Source organism: Triturus cristatus, chromosome 7 (genome assembly GCF_964204655.1).
Source record: "Triturus cristatus chromosome 7, aTriCri1.1, whole genome shotgun sequence".
Taxonomy (NCBI): domain Eukaryota; kingdom Metazoa; phylum Chordata; class Amphibia; order Caudata; family Salamandridae; genus Triturus; species Triturus cristatus.
This window is the reverse complement of record NC_140590.1, coordinates 1045240637-1045256746: the sequence shown is the minus strand read 5'-3', so window position 1 is coordinate 1045256746 and position 16110 is coordinate 1045240637. Positions and strand designations below refer to the sequence as shown.

Below are 16110 nucleotides of genomic sequence, written 5' to 3'. Positions count from 1 at the left end.
CAGTCTCACCCGGCAATCTCACAGCATCGGCACACCATGCCTTCAGTCAAACCTGACCTCTGTGTAGCTACCGGGCGCCCCTCCGGGTCGATGCTAGCGGGAGCTCCAAACACCAGGCCAGATCCCGCGAGGCTCCGAAAGGCAGAATCGGATCCGGGCCAGCCGGCGACAACAGAGGAGCCGAACCCGATGCAGAGCGAGAAGGCAGCTCCTCCAGACGGCGAAACGCAGACGCCGAACCCCCGGCAATCACCGCCGAAGGTAGGTAAAATGGGGGACTAATCGGGCCGAAACCCGGCAAAATTAAGCAAAGGATAGAGGTTAGCGTTCCGGCATTAGTCCCTGGTTAGTCCCAGGTTAAGCTTGCAGGCAGGCATTGGCTCCGATGTAACAATTAACGGACGGGAGAACGGCTGACTCGCGACCAGCTGCTAACTGGCCGCCATGTTCCCCCAGGATTGGTGCATTTGGAATGGGTACTATAGGTGCATTTCCCTGCTGACCCATCTGTAGTGTTACATTTTGTGCCTGTGTGACAGGTATGGGAACCTGTTGGACATATGGTGGGGGATTCTCCAATAGTCTAATACGTCACCCTTTGTCCACATGTTCTATGTCTTGTCACATATGTCTCGTTAGTGGTCATTCTAAACTCTCTGTCCATACATTCAATACTTTCAGTTTGATGTAATTGATCATATGCTTTGGCTTTCAGCAACACTCCCTTTTTCTGTTCTCGTTCCTTCTCTTTTTGTTCTTTAATTACTAACATTGTAGCATGTTATTCCCATTTATTAAAACTGTCCCACATTGCTTATCTGACCTTTTTCTCAAACAAACATTGCTGCAAATATTACATTTTATCTAGATCAAACGAACCGTCCAGCGGCCATCTCAAATCCTCATTTCCCTTAGTATATCGATGCCACAGTCTGTTCCACAAGTTCACACCTGTCCCATATTTTGTCGTCATCTTCCATGCAGGACTACCCTCGACTTGGAATGGTTGGGACTCATCCAGGCATGAATGAATGAATGATATTTATATAGCGCAGCTTTCACTAAGAGGAGCATCATGGCGCTGATGCAGAGAGGTAGCGGTAGGAAAAACATTTGAGTGGTCGAAAAACTGATCAGGTAAGTGAAAACACTATATTATCTAGGGCTGCAAATATCCAGGTTTTCAAAAGTTTCTTGAAAATGGATACTGACTACAGGATTCTGAGATGGGTGGGTAAACTGTTCCAAGCTTTAGTTCCCAGGACTGCCATCGACTTGCCCCCTCTGGACGTCAAATGAAAGCTGGGAGGTGCTAGAAATTTTTCAGAAAATGATCTCAGTAGGCGTTGGGTAACATGGTTTGATTCTAGTCGTAAGGTATTTAGGCTCTGTTGACCTAAAAGTTCTAAAGGTGATTACTAAGATCTTAAAGACAATCCTTTTATGTACGGCCAGCGCGTGAAGGATCTTGAGTGCCACTGATGCCGAGGACCCTCGGGGCAATTTTAATACCAGACGGGCTGCTGCGTTTTGAACTATCTGTAATATTTTCAGGACTACCTTCTTGGCACCTGCGTATAGGCTGTTACAGTAGTCTAGACGAGACAGGATTAAGGCAACTGTCTTTCTAGCTGTGACTGGAAGCAGATCAAAAAACGTTTTAGAAGATTTTAACATGTGGAAGCAGGTGCCGGCCACCGAGAGAGCTTGCTGGTGGAAGGACAATGAGGTATCAAATCTTATCCCCAAGTTCTTCATAGCATCCACTGTGTTTGGAGGAGGTGTAGTGTCAGTCGGCCACCACTGTTTAGGCGTGAAGATGTTAGATTTCCCGAGCAGCGTGATCTCTGTGTTTAGCTAGTGCATTTGAGATGTTTCGATTTAATCCATTCGATGACTGCGGAGAGGCAGCGCTGAAAGTTTTCCTCTGCCGCAGTGGAATCTTTGTCTAACGTTAAGGTTAGCTGAGTGTCTTCAGCATATGAGGGAGACTCTATGTCAAAAGATGCAATCAGATTGAGCAGAGTTGCCATATATATATTGAAGAGTGTTGGGTTCAGAGCTGAGCCCTGTGGGACACCAGAGAGCAAAGTTTTCTCTGTCGATTGGTAGTGGCCGAGGGTTACTTTTGTTTCCTGTTCTCAAGAAATGATTTTAGCCAGGCCAAGGCAATGTGTGAGATGCCACTTGCTGCTAATCGGTCTCCCAAGATGTCGTTGGAGACTTTGTGAAACATGGCCGATAGAGCCAACAGCAATGCATTTTTCCCTTGATCCAGGGCAAAGTTTAACGTTTCCATGGTATGTAGCAGTGCTGACTCGCAGTGTCCAAGCCTAAAACCCGATTGACTAGGGTGTAAGATATTAACTTCCTGCAAAAAAAGCATTTGGTTGCATATTTACTAGTTTCTCTGTTATTTTGCTTAAGCATGGTAGCAGGGAGATGGGCCTGAGATCGAGAGGGTTGCAGGGTCCGTTAGTTGCTATTTTTTTGGGAGGGGCTTGACTGAAGTGATTTTCCAATTTGCTGGTACTGTTGCTTGCCTGAAAGAGGAATTTATTATTTGGTTGATAGTTGGGTTTATAGTATCGGTGATTGCATGCAATATTTTTGGAGGGCAGGGATCAAGAGGGGAGCCCTATTTACATGAGAGGATAGCTTGGTGTGACTGTTCCAGACTACTCTCCTTGAAGCAATTAAGCTTGGGTCTATTATCCAGGTCGGCTCTTTCTGCAAGCACCGTGTTTGTTGGCTTAAAATGTTTTTTTAAGTCTTTAATTTTTTTATCAACGTAATCAGTTCACATAGGATTTGTGAAGGTGGAATTTCATGCTTGAGCATTTTAGGGTGTGTAATAGAGCTAACAATTTAAAAAATCGTTTTCTGATCAGATGCTGCCTGACTAATCAGATTTGCGTAGTGGCCTTTCTCTCCTGATTCAATTTGCTGATGGTAGTTTTTGAGAGCCGCTTTAAAAAGAGTGAGCTCTTCTGATTTGTAACTTTTTCTCCATCTGCGTTCCAGTTTTCTACAATTACCTTGTAATTATTTTAGCTGAGGGGTGAACCAGGGAGCAGTGGCCTTATTAGAAATATTTCTATTTGGTGGGGCAGGTGGCGCAAAAATGTTGCCAAGTGAGGCCATCCAGTCATTGAAGATGTTAGTATCTAGCGCGGGGTCCCCTGTTAAGGTAGGTCTACCTTGTTCTGACGCCGTGTGCAGATTAGGATTGGCTAGCATTTTGTTCCATTTTCTCCTAATTTTGTGGCAGGTTTGTCTAGAATTTTTCACGAGATGTGTATTGGGGGATCTGATGCTGAAAGGGATGAACTTGTGCTTTGACCAGGTTATGTTGACCTGGGGGGTCTACTTTGAGACTGGTGGAGTTAGTACAGATACCATCCAGGGGGATGCCCTGCGCAGTGTGTAGGACCAGCTAGCTGCTGCTTGAGTCCCAGAGTTTCTACGATCTCTCAAATCTTTTGCACTTGGCGTATCTATTGATTCCAAGTATAGGTTAAAATCTCCCAGTAGGGTGAAATTGGAATATTTAACCACCATGGTGCTCATATTTTCTCCCAGGGTGTCTAAAAACGTATGACTAGTCCCTTGTGGCTGGTAAATCAAGGCTCCCGCGAATGATACAGAGCTTTCTAGTTGGAAGCAGAAGCCAAGACTTTCTGCCCCTTTAAGCTCTGTGAGATCAAATGTAGAGCATTTCAGCGTATAATGATATTATTGCCAGGCCACCCCTTCTATGTACTGGTCTATCTTGTCTCGATATGAGGTATCCTGGAGGAGGGATTGTGCAGTATCTGGGTTAGACCAATCTTTCAGCCAAGTTTCCGTGATAAAAAGACTGTCCAGTTTTTGGCTTAAAATTAAATCATAAATGTGTTGTGTATTCTTGCCTAGGGATCTGACATTAACTAGGTCCCCTTATATTTGCTTTAAGTTAGGGTCTATTTAGCGACATAGTCAAGGGGAGCGCTAAGTTCATATAAGACTCATGAAACCGCAACGACGACACTGAAATATATTTCATTCGTTTGCTCATCTTGCCTTGAAGTCAAAGACCATCTAAGTGAGAGAACTTATCAATACAGGCCTATTTATCAGATCCAACCTGAAACGCAACCAAAATAATGCAATAAAATTCTCAATACCAAAAACTAATCGATAATTCAAAACGTTTGTTACAAAATAACTGAACAATCTCACCAGGTATTTGCTGGAATCGTCCGACTCTCTGTACTTTGCAATTCAGCCACTTTTCGCTTGACCGGTTTTGTACCTCTGCCGGGGAGATCCTGTTGCAGAGGGACAGCAGTTCGGGACTTCAGGTGGCAGCTGCGAGAAACTAGTCTCATTAGCAGGGGTCCCAGCAATCGGTCAGCCTCAGGTCGTGTCACCTCAGCCACAGATACAAATGCTGTAGGATTTCCCACATAGAGGCCCCATGTTCAGACACCATTTGTGGAGAACTCACCTCTGTGCTCTGGAAAATTCCACTCTTGTCCACTTAAATCCAAAGAAGTACAGGTAGTCGGAGGTAAAACAGGGCAGTTTATTCACGCTTAAGCGGGTGCAAAACCAACATAGAAAAACCCTGTTCCTTGAAGGTAATGAACAACTGAAACAATTCTCCTTTCATATTTATACTATACTTCATACAAGTCTGCGTACAGACTCCACTCCTCTCCCCTAATCCATTGGAATTTTCCTTCAAGTTATGCATACAAAAAGGAATAGCTAACCACATTACGTTTTCTAGATAAGTAATCCCAGACCATCGCTAATTGCAAGTTGAATGGAAGAAACAAACCCAAGTGGCTTTCCATCTCAGAGAAGCATAAATGATTAATAAAGTGTAATTATTCTAGCAACCTTTCGGAACTTTTCCAAGGGCATGGAGAAGAAAAGAATACACAATGTCAGCACGTACATGGAAAAGTTCCTCAGGTGGATTTAAAAAATGTCTGCACTCATGTTCATATTATATAACCTTTTCCTCACACTTTTGTACTGGTGCAGTTCAGGTGTCTAACATTAAGTTTTATTCTGTGTGAAGCCCACAATTAAACAGATCAGTACAATGACGTGAGGACAGATGTGGTCCTCGTATAATGGAGGCCCAAAGTGGGCATCTACGTTGGACTTCTGAAGCCCTGTATTCAAACTGATTTCAAACATGCAATAATATTCATAGGGACACAAGTCCACCCTCCAATCCAGTGTAGATAATTATGCTGGAAGGTCTAAGTGTCAGTCAATGACAAACTGAAGATGGCATTCATTTAGAGCTCAGCTGCTGCAAAGGGAGTCTTCATTTCTCCTTATCCTCGTCACAAGATTCTCTTATGATTGACACATTTTACAGGAAGCGGTTCGCACCTGCATTCCCTAGACCGATCACCAAATGTTGCCCAAAAGCTCTCAAAATGACATTGAAAACTCCTGGCCTAACACCAAAGTTCATAATGTGTAGCCACTTCTTAGGGGTTTTGCCTAACAGGAAAACAATGGGCTTCCAAAAATATTGGGTTTATGCAGGTGCAGTGTGTTCATAGTACTAAACCATTGCATACTACCGTGATCTGGTAATCAATTTACAATAAATAACTCTTATCTAATGTTTTTACCATAATTTTTCCTACAAATCTGTTTTATGGCATCCAACAACTTCCCAGTGAATCAATTGACCAACAGTCTTGTCATTGGCTTGTCACCATATCCATCTCAGACCAACCCTATTGAGCATAATCCGTACAATACAAGCACTCTTGTTCAGAGGAAGCACACAACTGCTGTGCAATTAAATGCTGTAATGTTGTACAGGTAAATGCTGTAATGGGGGATAGATCAATGCTGTAACGGGGGACAAATAAACGTGGGTGAAGGGAAAGCCCCTCTCTCAATAGCCCTTCTTAAAGCTTTTTTGGGTCTTGCGTGGCGTTGCAGCGCAAAGCGCTGCACTCCTTGGGAGATTTATGGTTAACGAGGACTTTCAGAAGAGGGCTTGAAGCCCCGCCCCTCATTTCCATTGGCTGGCGTCACCGTTTATGCTAAACGGTGGCCTGCCATTGGAAATGAGGGTTTTTTGTAGACGCCCTTTCACCTCTGATCCGGACTGGGTCGTCTGCTTTGCTGCTGTCGCAAAGTGCTTTCCTGCTGTCGCAAAGCGCTTTCCTGTCTTTATAGGGCCATGTGTTTCTAATTAGAAACACATGGCCCCATAAAGACAAGAGATCCCCATGCTCTGGCTGCAGCGCGGTCCTCTTTCACTTTCGGGACTGCGCTTGTTATGTCTTTGAAAGCGTTCTTGAGCACTAGACACTGTGCCTAAAACATAGTGGGTCACGCTGTGACGGTTATTAATTAATGAAAGGCAGAGTCTTATCCTAAAATAGACAGTATTCGCGCTATAATTCAAACACAATCCTTGTCAGAGTATATTTACACGGTTCATGACAGTCTGCTGCACGCTCTGGTGGACAGATGATTCCCGGGGTCTGTCAGTGGTAGCGGGTTTAGTTACTCTGCTGGCAGGAGACGGAAACTCTTCCTATCCGGCGCGGCACGGCCAGGCTGTGTCCCATCTAACACCGTGGAAAGTCACAACTAGGAAACAGCAGCTGGGCGTGAGGGCAAAATCACGACCGCTTCGCAGGTCTTGGTGGCTTCTAGTCACCCTCTAGAAGTAAAATTACCGGGTTAATATTCAAAGTACGCAAGAGTTCGTAAAAAAAAAAAAGAGCCTATGCTTGACAGGATCGTAGAGCGCACTTACGGGCTAGGTGCACCAAAGAGCTGCGTCTGGCAGCTGTGTTGGATAATACTGCCCCGTCAACATACCCCTCCCTTCAAGTGCGCCACCTAGGCCCCAAGATGGAACCCTCCTCGTATAATTCCAGCCTGTGCCCTGGCTAACCTCTGTCTGCACAATATGACGCACTCTCTCACTATCACAAGGTGCCTTCCCAGTCAACCGTGTGCAGCGCAGGGATGTTGGAAGGATGCAATTGGCCCCATTACAAGCAAAGGTCGGGAAATGACCATCTGACCTCTGGATGCATATGGAAATACCGCAATAACCAGTGTTTAGAGCGCCCCTGACTCCCGGTACCACTGCACGTGTTGCACCATTTATTGCTAGGCCCTTGGTTCATTGTTCGACATGGTGTTTCTTCCTACTTCTTATGGAATCCCCACCCAACTGAAAGAGGCCACACTTGGGAGAGAGAATGTGTGTGTGGGGTGTAAGCTGTACTGGTAAGAGCTGTATCTCCAGCTACCCAATATCATTTAACTGTGTTTATGTTTAGGATGTTGCTTATAATGTATGTTTCTATTTGTATTAATTTTAATTCATGCCATAGTAGGGTATTGGTATTAGCATAGGGCACAGTAGGTCATGTCTGCCAGTGGAATGTGGCTCAGGTGTAGGCGAGGGGTGGATCATTTGCATATGGCCCCTCTTTATCTTCAGTCTGCCCTGGTCCCCCGAACCAAACGCTGTTGGTCTTCTATTCCGGTCAGCCCTTTTCGCCCCAGCACCCTAGTACCCATTGTTTTGGCCACTGGAGTTATGCGAAAGAGGAGGACACACTTTATGTGGCAGAATTTGCGGAATTGTGCTGTAAGAAAAAGCTAATTGTCTCATAATGTGGCCCATTTCGAGGCAGTAGAACTTCACAATTGTGCCATTTTTACATATGTAAATGCCGTATTGTCAAAGGTTCCACCCCATTGATGGAAAATGCATCAAATGCAGTAAAATCCATAATTATGTGGAAAATCCCACTGCAGACAGTCGCAGTTTCGGTGGCCCTGCTCATAGTGCACCAGACTCTAATTCCAGATTCTACTCTCCCTGCACTCGTCAGTGGGCAGCAGGGCCACACTACCTGCGCCGGCGCCCATTCGTTTCCGTCTCTCAGACACGATTCCGCTCCTCGCAGCAGCTGTGGAGGTGGGGGGGCACAGCTGGATCCCACAGAAGCACGACTGGCACCGGGGAGTTTTCTAAATATTCCGTATCAGTGGCTCGCGTGACGTGGCGGCGATCAGTGAGTGACGCGTGCACCAGCCAAAAGGGACCCAGGAGTCCAGCTGTACTGTGTCTCCCCCCCCCCCCCCCCCCTCCACTTTATCCCGATGACACCCCGTATATGCAATAGTCTTTACTGGCACGACAAGTCTCACAAGCGTTGGTACTTTTCTTCAGGTTGATTCCTGAAAATTCTGAGTTTTAATTAAGCGTCTTCACGCTTCTGGTGACATGAAGAGACATGTAAACCCCCAAAAGAGAGATCCGTGGTCCCTGCTCCCGTTTATTTGACATGCATTTGTACACATGGATACAAAGTTTGGATGCATATCAAAGGTTTAGGTACACCTGAGTGTAGCTAAAGAGAAACCTAGATTTGTTGTTTACCCAAAATGGACCTCTTCATAGGTGCAGTTGGCGTTTCACATGCACAGAAAGATACTACATATTCAGCAACAGTGTACCCTGCTCTACACATAGATTAGCATCACCCGATGCAACAGCTGTGCCTCCGTCTTCACATACACACATAGAATGGGTATACCAAAGAGAGAAAGTGACCCTTCGGCTTGATTCAACCAAAATGGGACTACAGCACGATTTCTACATACATTATAGACAGGCATCGGAGACCCCACCTGCATATGATCAACATATAACGTTTTTTTAAGAGTGACGATAGATTCCGGGTACGACAAAAATCAAATAAGAGAGCCCTTAATATTCTGCGCAGTGTATTCCAAAGAGAACCATACATTTCCCCCCCCAAAATGAGCCTCTTTGTAGGTGTAGTTGACGTTTCGGTCCTATTCCAACAATACTCCTGGACAATACATGGTGTGGGTCGTAATGTACTCAGGTAGTGGTGCTGACAAAAATGGAATGGAAAGAATCATAGCTAATAAATTCATCTCCCACCCTTGCATTTTGTAAACATCTCTCAACAACACCAGCAATCATATCAACCATCCTATAGCCAGCAAGCTCTACAAAAATGGACAAATTTGCTGGGTAAAACACAAATTTCTCTGTACAATGTAATGGTTTTATTAATTATTCCAATAAAGATTCCATTTGTACACTGCAACAGGACTACCAGTCCCTAAACCTTCACTGATCTTGTGGCGCGAGGTGGTGTAGGAGGTGGATCCCTCAACTTGGTTGCCTGGACAAGCCCTTAAGAGTGCCGTTGTCCTCCCGCAGCACGAGACATGAGCATTGCTGCCACAGCGGTACTGCCAGTCCCAGAACCACCACTGTTCTTGTAGAGCAAGTAGGCACAGGAGGCAGGCCCTTCCTCAGCGTTGCCTGGACAAGTGCTTAAAAGCACCATCATCCTCCCGCAGCAGAGGGCTTTCCCAGGTGAACCACAGGCCAAGGGTCGGCCTGTCCACAGCAGGGCCTCCACTCTAAGCTCTGAGATTCTGCAGGTATGAAGGTGGATCCTTGTGACAATGGATAAAGGAAAATCAACTTTGCCAGAGAACAATCCCTGCCCTCAGCAGAATTCCATAGTGAACTTTTTGTCTTGTGTGATGGAGGTTATTAACATATAGAAACATAAATGGGTGTAGGAATGTTTCAAAAACGTAAATAAAAGACATTGTCATTTGCAATGCCAATAGCTCAAACTCTGGTAAATGCGAGACCTGTTCCATTGTAAATGCTTGTTCCATTGCATATGCTTGTTCTATTGATAGTCTTGTGACAGCTGCATTGTCAAACAAGGCCTAAAAATGTCCAATGGCGTAGGTGTCTTGCACCTGAAAAGATGTATAGTTTTTCCGTCATTTTATTTTTCATGTTATAAGACCTATATGTACCCCGCACTTTTAGCAAGGATTTGCTACACCTCAAGTGCCCTTTTATTTCACCTTCCTTTATCAGGATACACTTGGTTTGCATGCAGTTTCCCTTGTCTATTGTATGCTCCTTTAACATTTGTATTAAAAATTCCTTAATTTCCATTTCATTTTTTGAGTAAATGATCGTTTTAGGATTACTTTGTGGCATAATGCAGTTAAAAGTTAATAAAATATGGATTTAATTTGTGTTTTTTGTACAGGATGGCTCAGCAACAGGCTATGAGATTCCGAGGTCCGGCCCCACCTCCCAACACAGTTATGAGAGGTCCACCACCTCTCATGCGACCACCTCCTCCATTTGGAATGATGCGAGGACCACCACCACCGCCTCGTCCACCATTTGGACGCCCTCCATTTGATCACAACATGCCTCCAATACCACCGCCAGGAGGGATTCCTCCTCCGATGGGCCCACCGCATCTTCAGGTAAATGTTGATACATTCTTTACAAACCTAAATGGATAGTTTATAAATGCGTTTCTTGCTTACCATGACTTCTTTTATGCATCACATTAAGGATGACTTAATAGATTCTATTAGGCCATGTACTATCCTGTGTTGTCGGGTACTATCCTGTTTAACCCCTGTAAAAGATTAAATATGGTCCGTTTACTCTCTGATTCGCTGATTTCACAAGCCGGTGAATACCCCAAAAGTCTCTCACATGAGTGAGCAGGAGGATTGTGAAATTTGTGTTAATGCTAGAGCGAACCTGTTACACATGCATTTCTTTAGCTGCTTCGAAGAAAATGGCAATGTATAATGGTACAGGCGTTCGGAGTATCCAGACACTAATATTTATATATCATTCAGAGCTTTGAATATGCAATTTTGCATAAACCATGCTGGAAAGGTGTATATGATTTTGACTTGCCACTATAAAGCATGTTACTTTTGTTTCCCATGACTCTCCTGCTCCCAACCTGTGAGTACAAAATAGTGAACGAGAAACTTTTTCTCAAAGCATTTTTGTTGTTAATTAGCATTTGAATAGCACACAATCTGATATTCATATTCAGAGATTGTATGACTTGCATCATGCTTGTCACAATAACCTTTATTCCCTTGCACAGGTTTACACATCTACAGTTCTTTTAAGTCTCCCAATAGGAATACTCTTCTCCGCTGTTAGCTTTTCCTCTAAATGGGGCCTGGACCCCTAATTTTCGCAGACTTTAGATGGATTTTTTCTTCTGCCTAGATTGCCTACCATGCCTTATTAGTGCTCTGGATTGTGTTGTACCCAGTAATTCTGGGCATGGGCATCTGTCCTTCCAATCAGGCTGCTGCTTTGGGAGGATCTACTGTTATAGGAACAGGGCTGAACTCCCCTCCCCGGCATGGGCAATCTACACTTACATGCGCGGAGACAGCTGACTGTGTTTGTCTGTCCGAGGTAGCGAATGTCATTTTGGTGACCAGGTGTCCATCACAAAAAACATTAGTGCGGCATGCTGGTAGAAGTTTGTGGCTTAGTGTACTTCTCGCCAGATAGAACAGTTGCATGCCAAATTATCATATGTGCTGCTTTTTGTAGTCTCTGCAGCCCAGCAGTTCTTACTGTGGCCTCTATTAAAGGTTCTTTTTTGGCCTTTTTATGTTTTTCATATCAGCCTTCGTTGTTCAGATCACCTGTTGTAATGCGTTTTCTGAAAGGATTAATCCATGTGTTTCCACTTGCAATTTGTGATGTCACAGTGTGACCATATCCTGGTTCTTACATATTTGATGTGAACTCCCATTCGGACCAATTCACAGCTTCCCTCAGCGTCTTCAGACTCTGAAAACAGTATTTCTTATAGCAACAACACCAGCTTGTCTCATGAGTCGATTGCAAGCGCTGTCTGTCCTCCAATCATTTAGCACCTTGTTCTGGACAAACTGGTACTGTGAAATAGGGTGGCATCCCTGCCCAAGGTTGTGATGCCTTTTCATGTGAGACAGTCCATGAACCTTTCGGCATCTTTGCTCCAGCACATCCCTTGAAAGGGGAATTAAGATTTTGTTTGGATCCCCAAAGAACTTTGAGCTTGTATGTCGATTGCTCCAAAGATCATCAGGTGAACGATCAGCTGTTTGTGGGGGTTTGTGGGAGATAGGAAGGGTGAAGCAGTACAGAAAAGAACAATTTCAAGATCGATAGTCCTCTATATCAAAACCTGCTACATACTGCCTAAGAATCAGCCCCCAGAAGGCTTGTGGACCCATTCCACCAGGGTCACGGCTGCTACCACTGCATTAGCATGTGGAGTCCCTTTCTTGGACATCTGTCAGTCTGCAACATTCACACGTTTACGAAGCTCTACTGCCTTTGCAGCTAGGTCATTTGGGAGGGGCATTTTTCCCTGTTGGCCCTGTAGGACCTTTTGGTCTGAGCCATTGCACAGACCTTCCACCTTGAGAGGTATTGTTTTGGTCAAAAAGCACAGGTGCACCACCAATAGACTTTATCAAAGAATTTTATAGAATCCATGTCCACAAGTATTCTTCCAGATTCTTCTTTTATTTCAATGAAGTTTAAAACATGATCAAGATGATCAAAAAACAGCTGACGCGTTTTCGTTCTTTTCAAAAGGACTTCTTCAGGGCTGTTGGTTTAATAAACATATACAAACATGAATATATAAATCAGTAGACCTAGGGCAGAAATGTAACCTAAGACATTTAAAAAGTACAGTTTTGATTTTGTATACTGTTACTATGTACATCTTGTGTTCAATTCAGATACCTAACGTTTGATAACAATCAATAATAAATAACTGCCTTTGTGGAGAAGAAAGGTCAAATAACATGATTGAATAACACGAATATCAATTTATAAATTCCACCACTTATGATCTGTAGGTTTGTAACGTTATGCAGGCCAAAGCCTGTCTGTTGCTTACTGATATAGAAAGAGAATAGAGGACCATTCAAGTACAGAGAGATAGGAAAGACAAAAAGTCCCCAGTGATAAAACCAAAGGTTGTGGTAAGTCAAAAAGGTATGGCGCATCTAAGAAGACAGTGAGGAAGAGCCTTATTCCCAATCCGTGTTTGCAGCACCTATGTAATTTACCCACCGTGATAGATCTGTTCAATTGGTAGCGTTGTAAACAGTCCAAATAACGAGGAATAATCGATGTATGATATACTTCCGTCATTAAAAGTATCTATATTAGGCGAGAGAGTCTGGTTAATAATCCCCACACAGATATAGGCTGGGCAAGAAAGTTGAGATCGAAGCCTAATACTTACTATGCTTGAGATTAAAGCAGCGCTTTATCTAAAATGGAAGGCAGGTGTGTGTATAATCACTCCAAGATGAAGAAATCCATAGTCCCAAGTGATGGAAAAGGATATCCAAAAATTGAATGCAACGTTGCAGCAACCGGCCTAAGTCAAGAGATCTATATAACTTTAATAAGATCTCATACTGACACGTGCACAGGGTGCCATCGTCATAGAGAGGCATAATCATGATTTCTATGCAGAGCTATCTAATTTACGCAGAGGGGCCTCATGATAACTGGAGAATAACAACCTTTGCCTATCCAATGACATCACACTAAATTTAAAGGAGGGGTAAATGTCCTTAAACATTGAGTAGAGTTAACTATCTCTGTGAATAAAATAACCTATTGCTTAGGAGGCTGAATTGACAAACTGAGGGAAACCATGTAAGTCAGATTATCCCCCGGGCAGACCTTAAAGCGTTTTGGCGGTAGAATATGTCAAAGCCTCAAAAATGGCATAATAAACAATTTATACCGAGATCCCCAAGATTAACATTTAAACCAGCCAGACCGTGTCTGATCACTTACCAGAATCAGTCAGGGTGTTCCTCTCTCGTCAGTTGAAGCGGGACGGGTAGGGGTCATATTGAGAACTGACTTAATATACCCGCGTCCATCCCAGACAAGCAAAAACAGCTGTGTATGCTGATCATTATAAGCTTCCGGAATCTATGGTGCACGAGTGGCCGCCATCTTGTAATGGTGTATTTCGAATATCAAGATGCAGATAAGGGGAGAGTCACCCCTCTGTGTAAAGAGGAAGCCAAATCAAACTTGACCGTATCACTCCTTATATAACTTGCTGCATGAAATACAAAGAATGAAAAACGAAAACCTTTTTTAATAGAAAAATTAATGAATCCAAGTGTCCTCAAGACCAGTAAGATGAGCGCCGTGCCTGTCCAAGATCAGAAAGGGAGGTCCCAATATACTGAAATGCATAACAATATAACATCGCGTATCGAGTGTTCATTAATTACAGATACAGGATAATGGAAGATGGACTATTTAGAGAACCAGGCCGTAGAAGGACGCCATATTGGCATGGTGTCTAAATACAGTATAGAATTACAATATAATAGGGAAGGTTAAAATCTTGAGAACTTGAATACACCATTAAAGAAAGTAAATGAATAAATTAATAAATTGCATCTGTTAGTTTAGGAACAGACGTATAAGATTAGAACCACAGAATGTGACGTTAGAGACGGATCAATGTTAGTATCAACATGTGTTATAATGTGAATAAAAAGACCTGGAGTTCATCTGAATATATCAGATTTAGCCAAGCAGTATGCCCAGAGCGGCTACCATTACTGATAAACTGATGAGTGTGAGTAAAATAACTTTTTAACTCTAAGTTGTATTTTAAACTCTTATTGTCGAATGGGTCATTATACGATCTCTTGCCCATAGCCTGGGAATTCCAATTATTAACCCACGTGATTGTGACTCTGTTCTGGGTGATAGTAACCAGATGCAGATACCATAGCTCCCAAATTCCTATAGGTAGTGGAGAAGAACATGACCTTAATAGGCATGATATAACAAGCAAAATGCAATAGGAAAGAGTCATTTGAGACTAAAGGAAAGATATAGAGACAATGATTTGTAAAGGAGAGTAGTAAAAAAAGTATATACATTTTACATATCAATGTTTTAGTTATTATACCATTTGCGCAGACACAGAATAATCCAGCCTATTAGTGTGTGTAAATCAGAGCCGGTACACAAAGGTATAATTTTTCCAAATTATGTAAAAAAAAATGGTTACGATGAGTCAATCGCCATATTGTATTTACGTATGTTCCTCTGAAGCATTCAAACAGTATACAGACTCTATAGAAAATAATGCATCTCCTCATCACTATTATGACCCATTTCTACACAAAGAAGTTTACAAATCCAGCCAGCTTCATTTTTTCTCAATGATAGTTCCCTATCACCTCCTCTCGGATGAAGTGGGATATGATCAATGCCTATGAACCAACATTCTTCATCAGTGCTGTGATTTTCTTGCATATGGTAGGTCCAAGGGTATCTATCATTACCGTTGCGTATAGCCCGTAAGTGCTCCTGGATTCTGATTTTAAGTGGTCTTATGGTACTGCCCACATAGATTTTATTGCATGGGCAGCCCAGCACATACGTAACGTACCTGGTTTTACAATTGATCATGTGGTTGATATTATATATGCGATTTGTGTTAAAACTGAACGTCTTGGTTTTATTTTTCCCCAATTTACAGACGTTGCAGTCCCCACATGTGTAAAAAAACCTTCGATGTTATGGGGCAACATAGAGACTGTCTTTGGTGTGGTTACATAACTGGGACATAAAATGTTCCTCAGATTCTGTCCCCTTCTGTATGTGACCCTTGGTCTGGGTGTCACAAACTCTTTAAGACTGGGAACCTCCAGTAGTAGATGCCAATGTTTTCTCAAAACATTGTGTACTTTGCTGCTACGGTCATTGTATTGTGTGTTAAAAGCCACAGGAGCCTTTCTAGTCTTTTTTGCGGGGTTGGACTTGGAGGTAATTTTCCTAGGTGTATTACTAATCCTTTTGTGGGCCTTTTCCACATTGTTTTTAGGGTAACCCCTTGCATAAAAGCACTATTTGGTTTCACTAATGTTTTTATTAAAGGCCTCATCTGTGCTACAATTTCTCCTCATGCGAACCATCTCGCCATAAGCAATGTTGTCAATTACATGGTGAGGGTGGGCGCTTTTAAAATGTAAGTGCTATTGCAAGCAGTATTCTTACGATGGGTAGAGCTCTGTATACCGTTGTTTTCCACATAAAAATTGATGTCCAAAAAGTCTATCTGTTCTCTACTGTAATTGATGGTGAGGTTTATGCATGGTAATCAAAGATCTGGGGTAGGTCCATCCAAGAGCATAATTACATCAACGATGTAC

General features: G+C 43.1%; 1 protein-coding gene across 2 annotated transcripts in view; it reads left to right on the top strand.

Annotated features, from left to right (window-relative positions):
* The window catches only part of TCERG1 (transcription elongation regulator 1), a 698295-nt gene that overhangs the window by 35317 nt on the left and 646868 nt on the right, over positions 1-16110 (top strand). For both annotated transcript variants that reach the window (XM_085618107.1, XM_085618106.1), the window contains exon 2: positions 10116-10341. In XM_085618107.1, the coding sequence (XP_085474233.1) occupies positions 10117-10341 (225 nt within the window). In that variant the 5' untranslated portion in view covers position 10116. The remainder of the gene's footprint in view (positions 1-10115; positions 10342-16110) is intronic.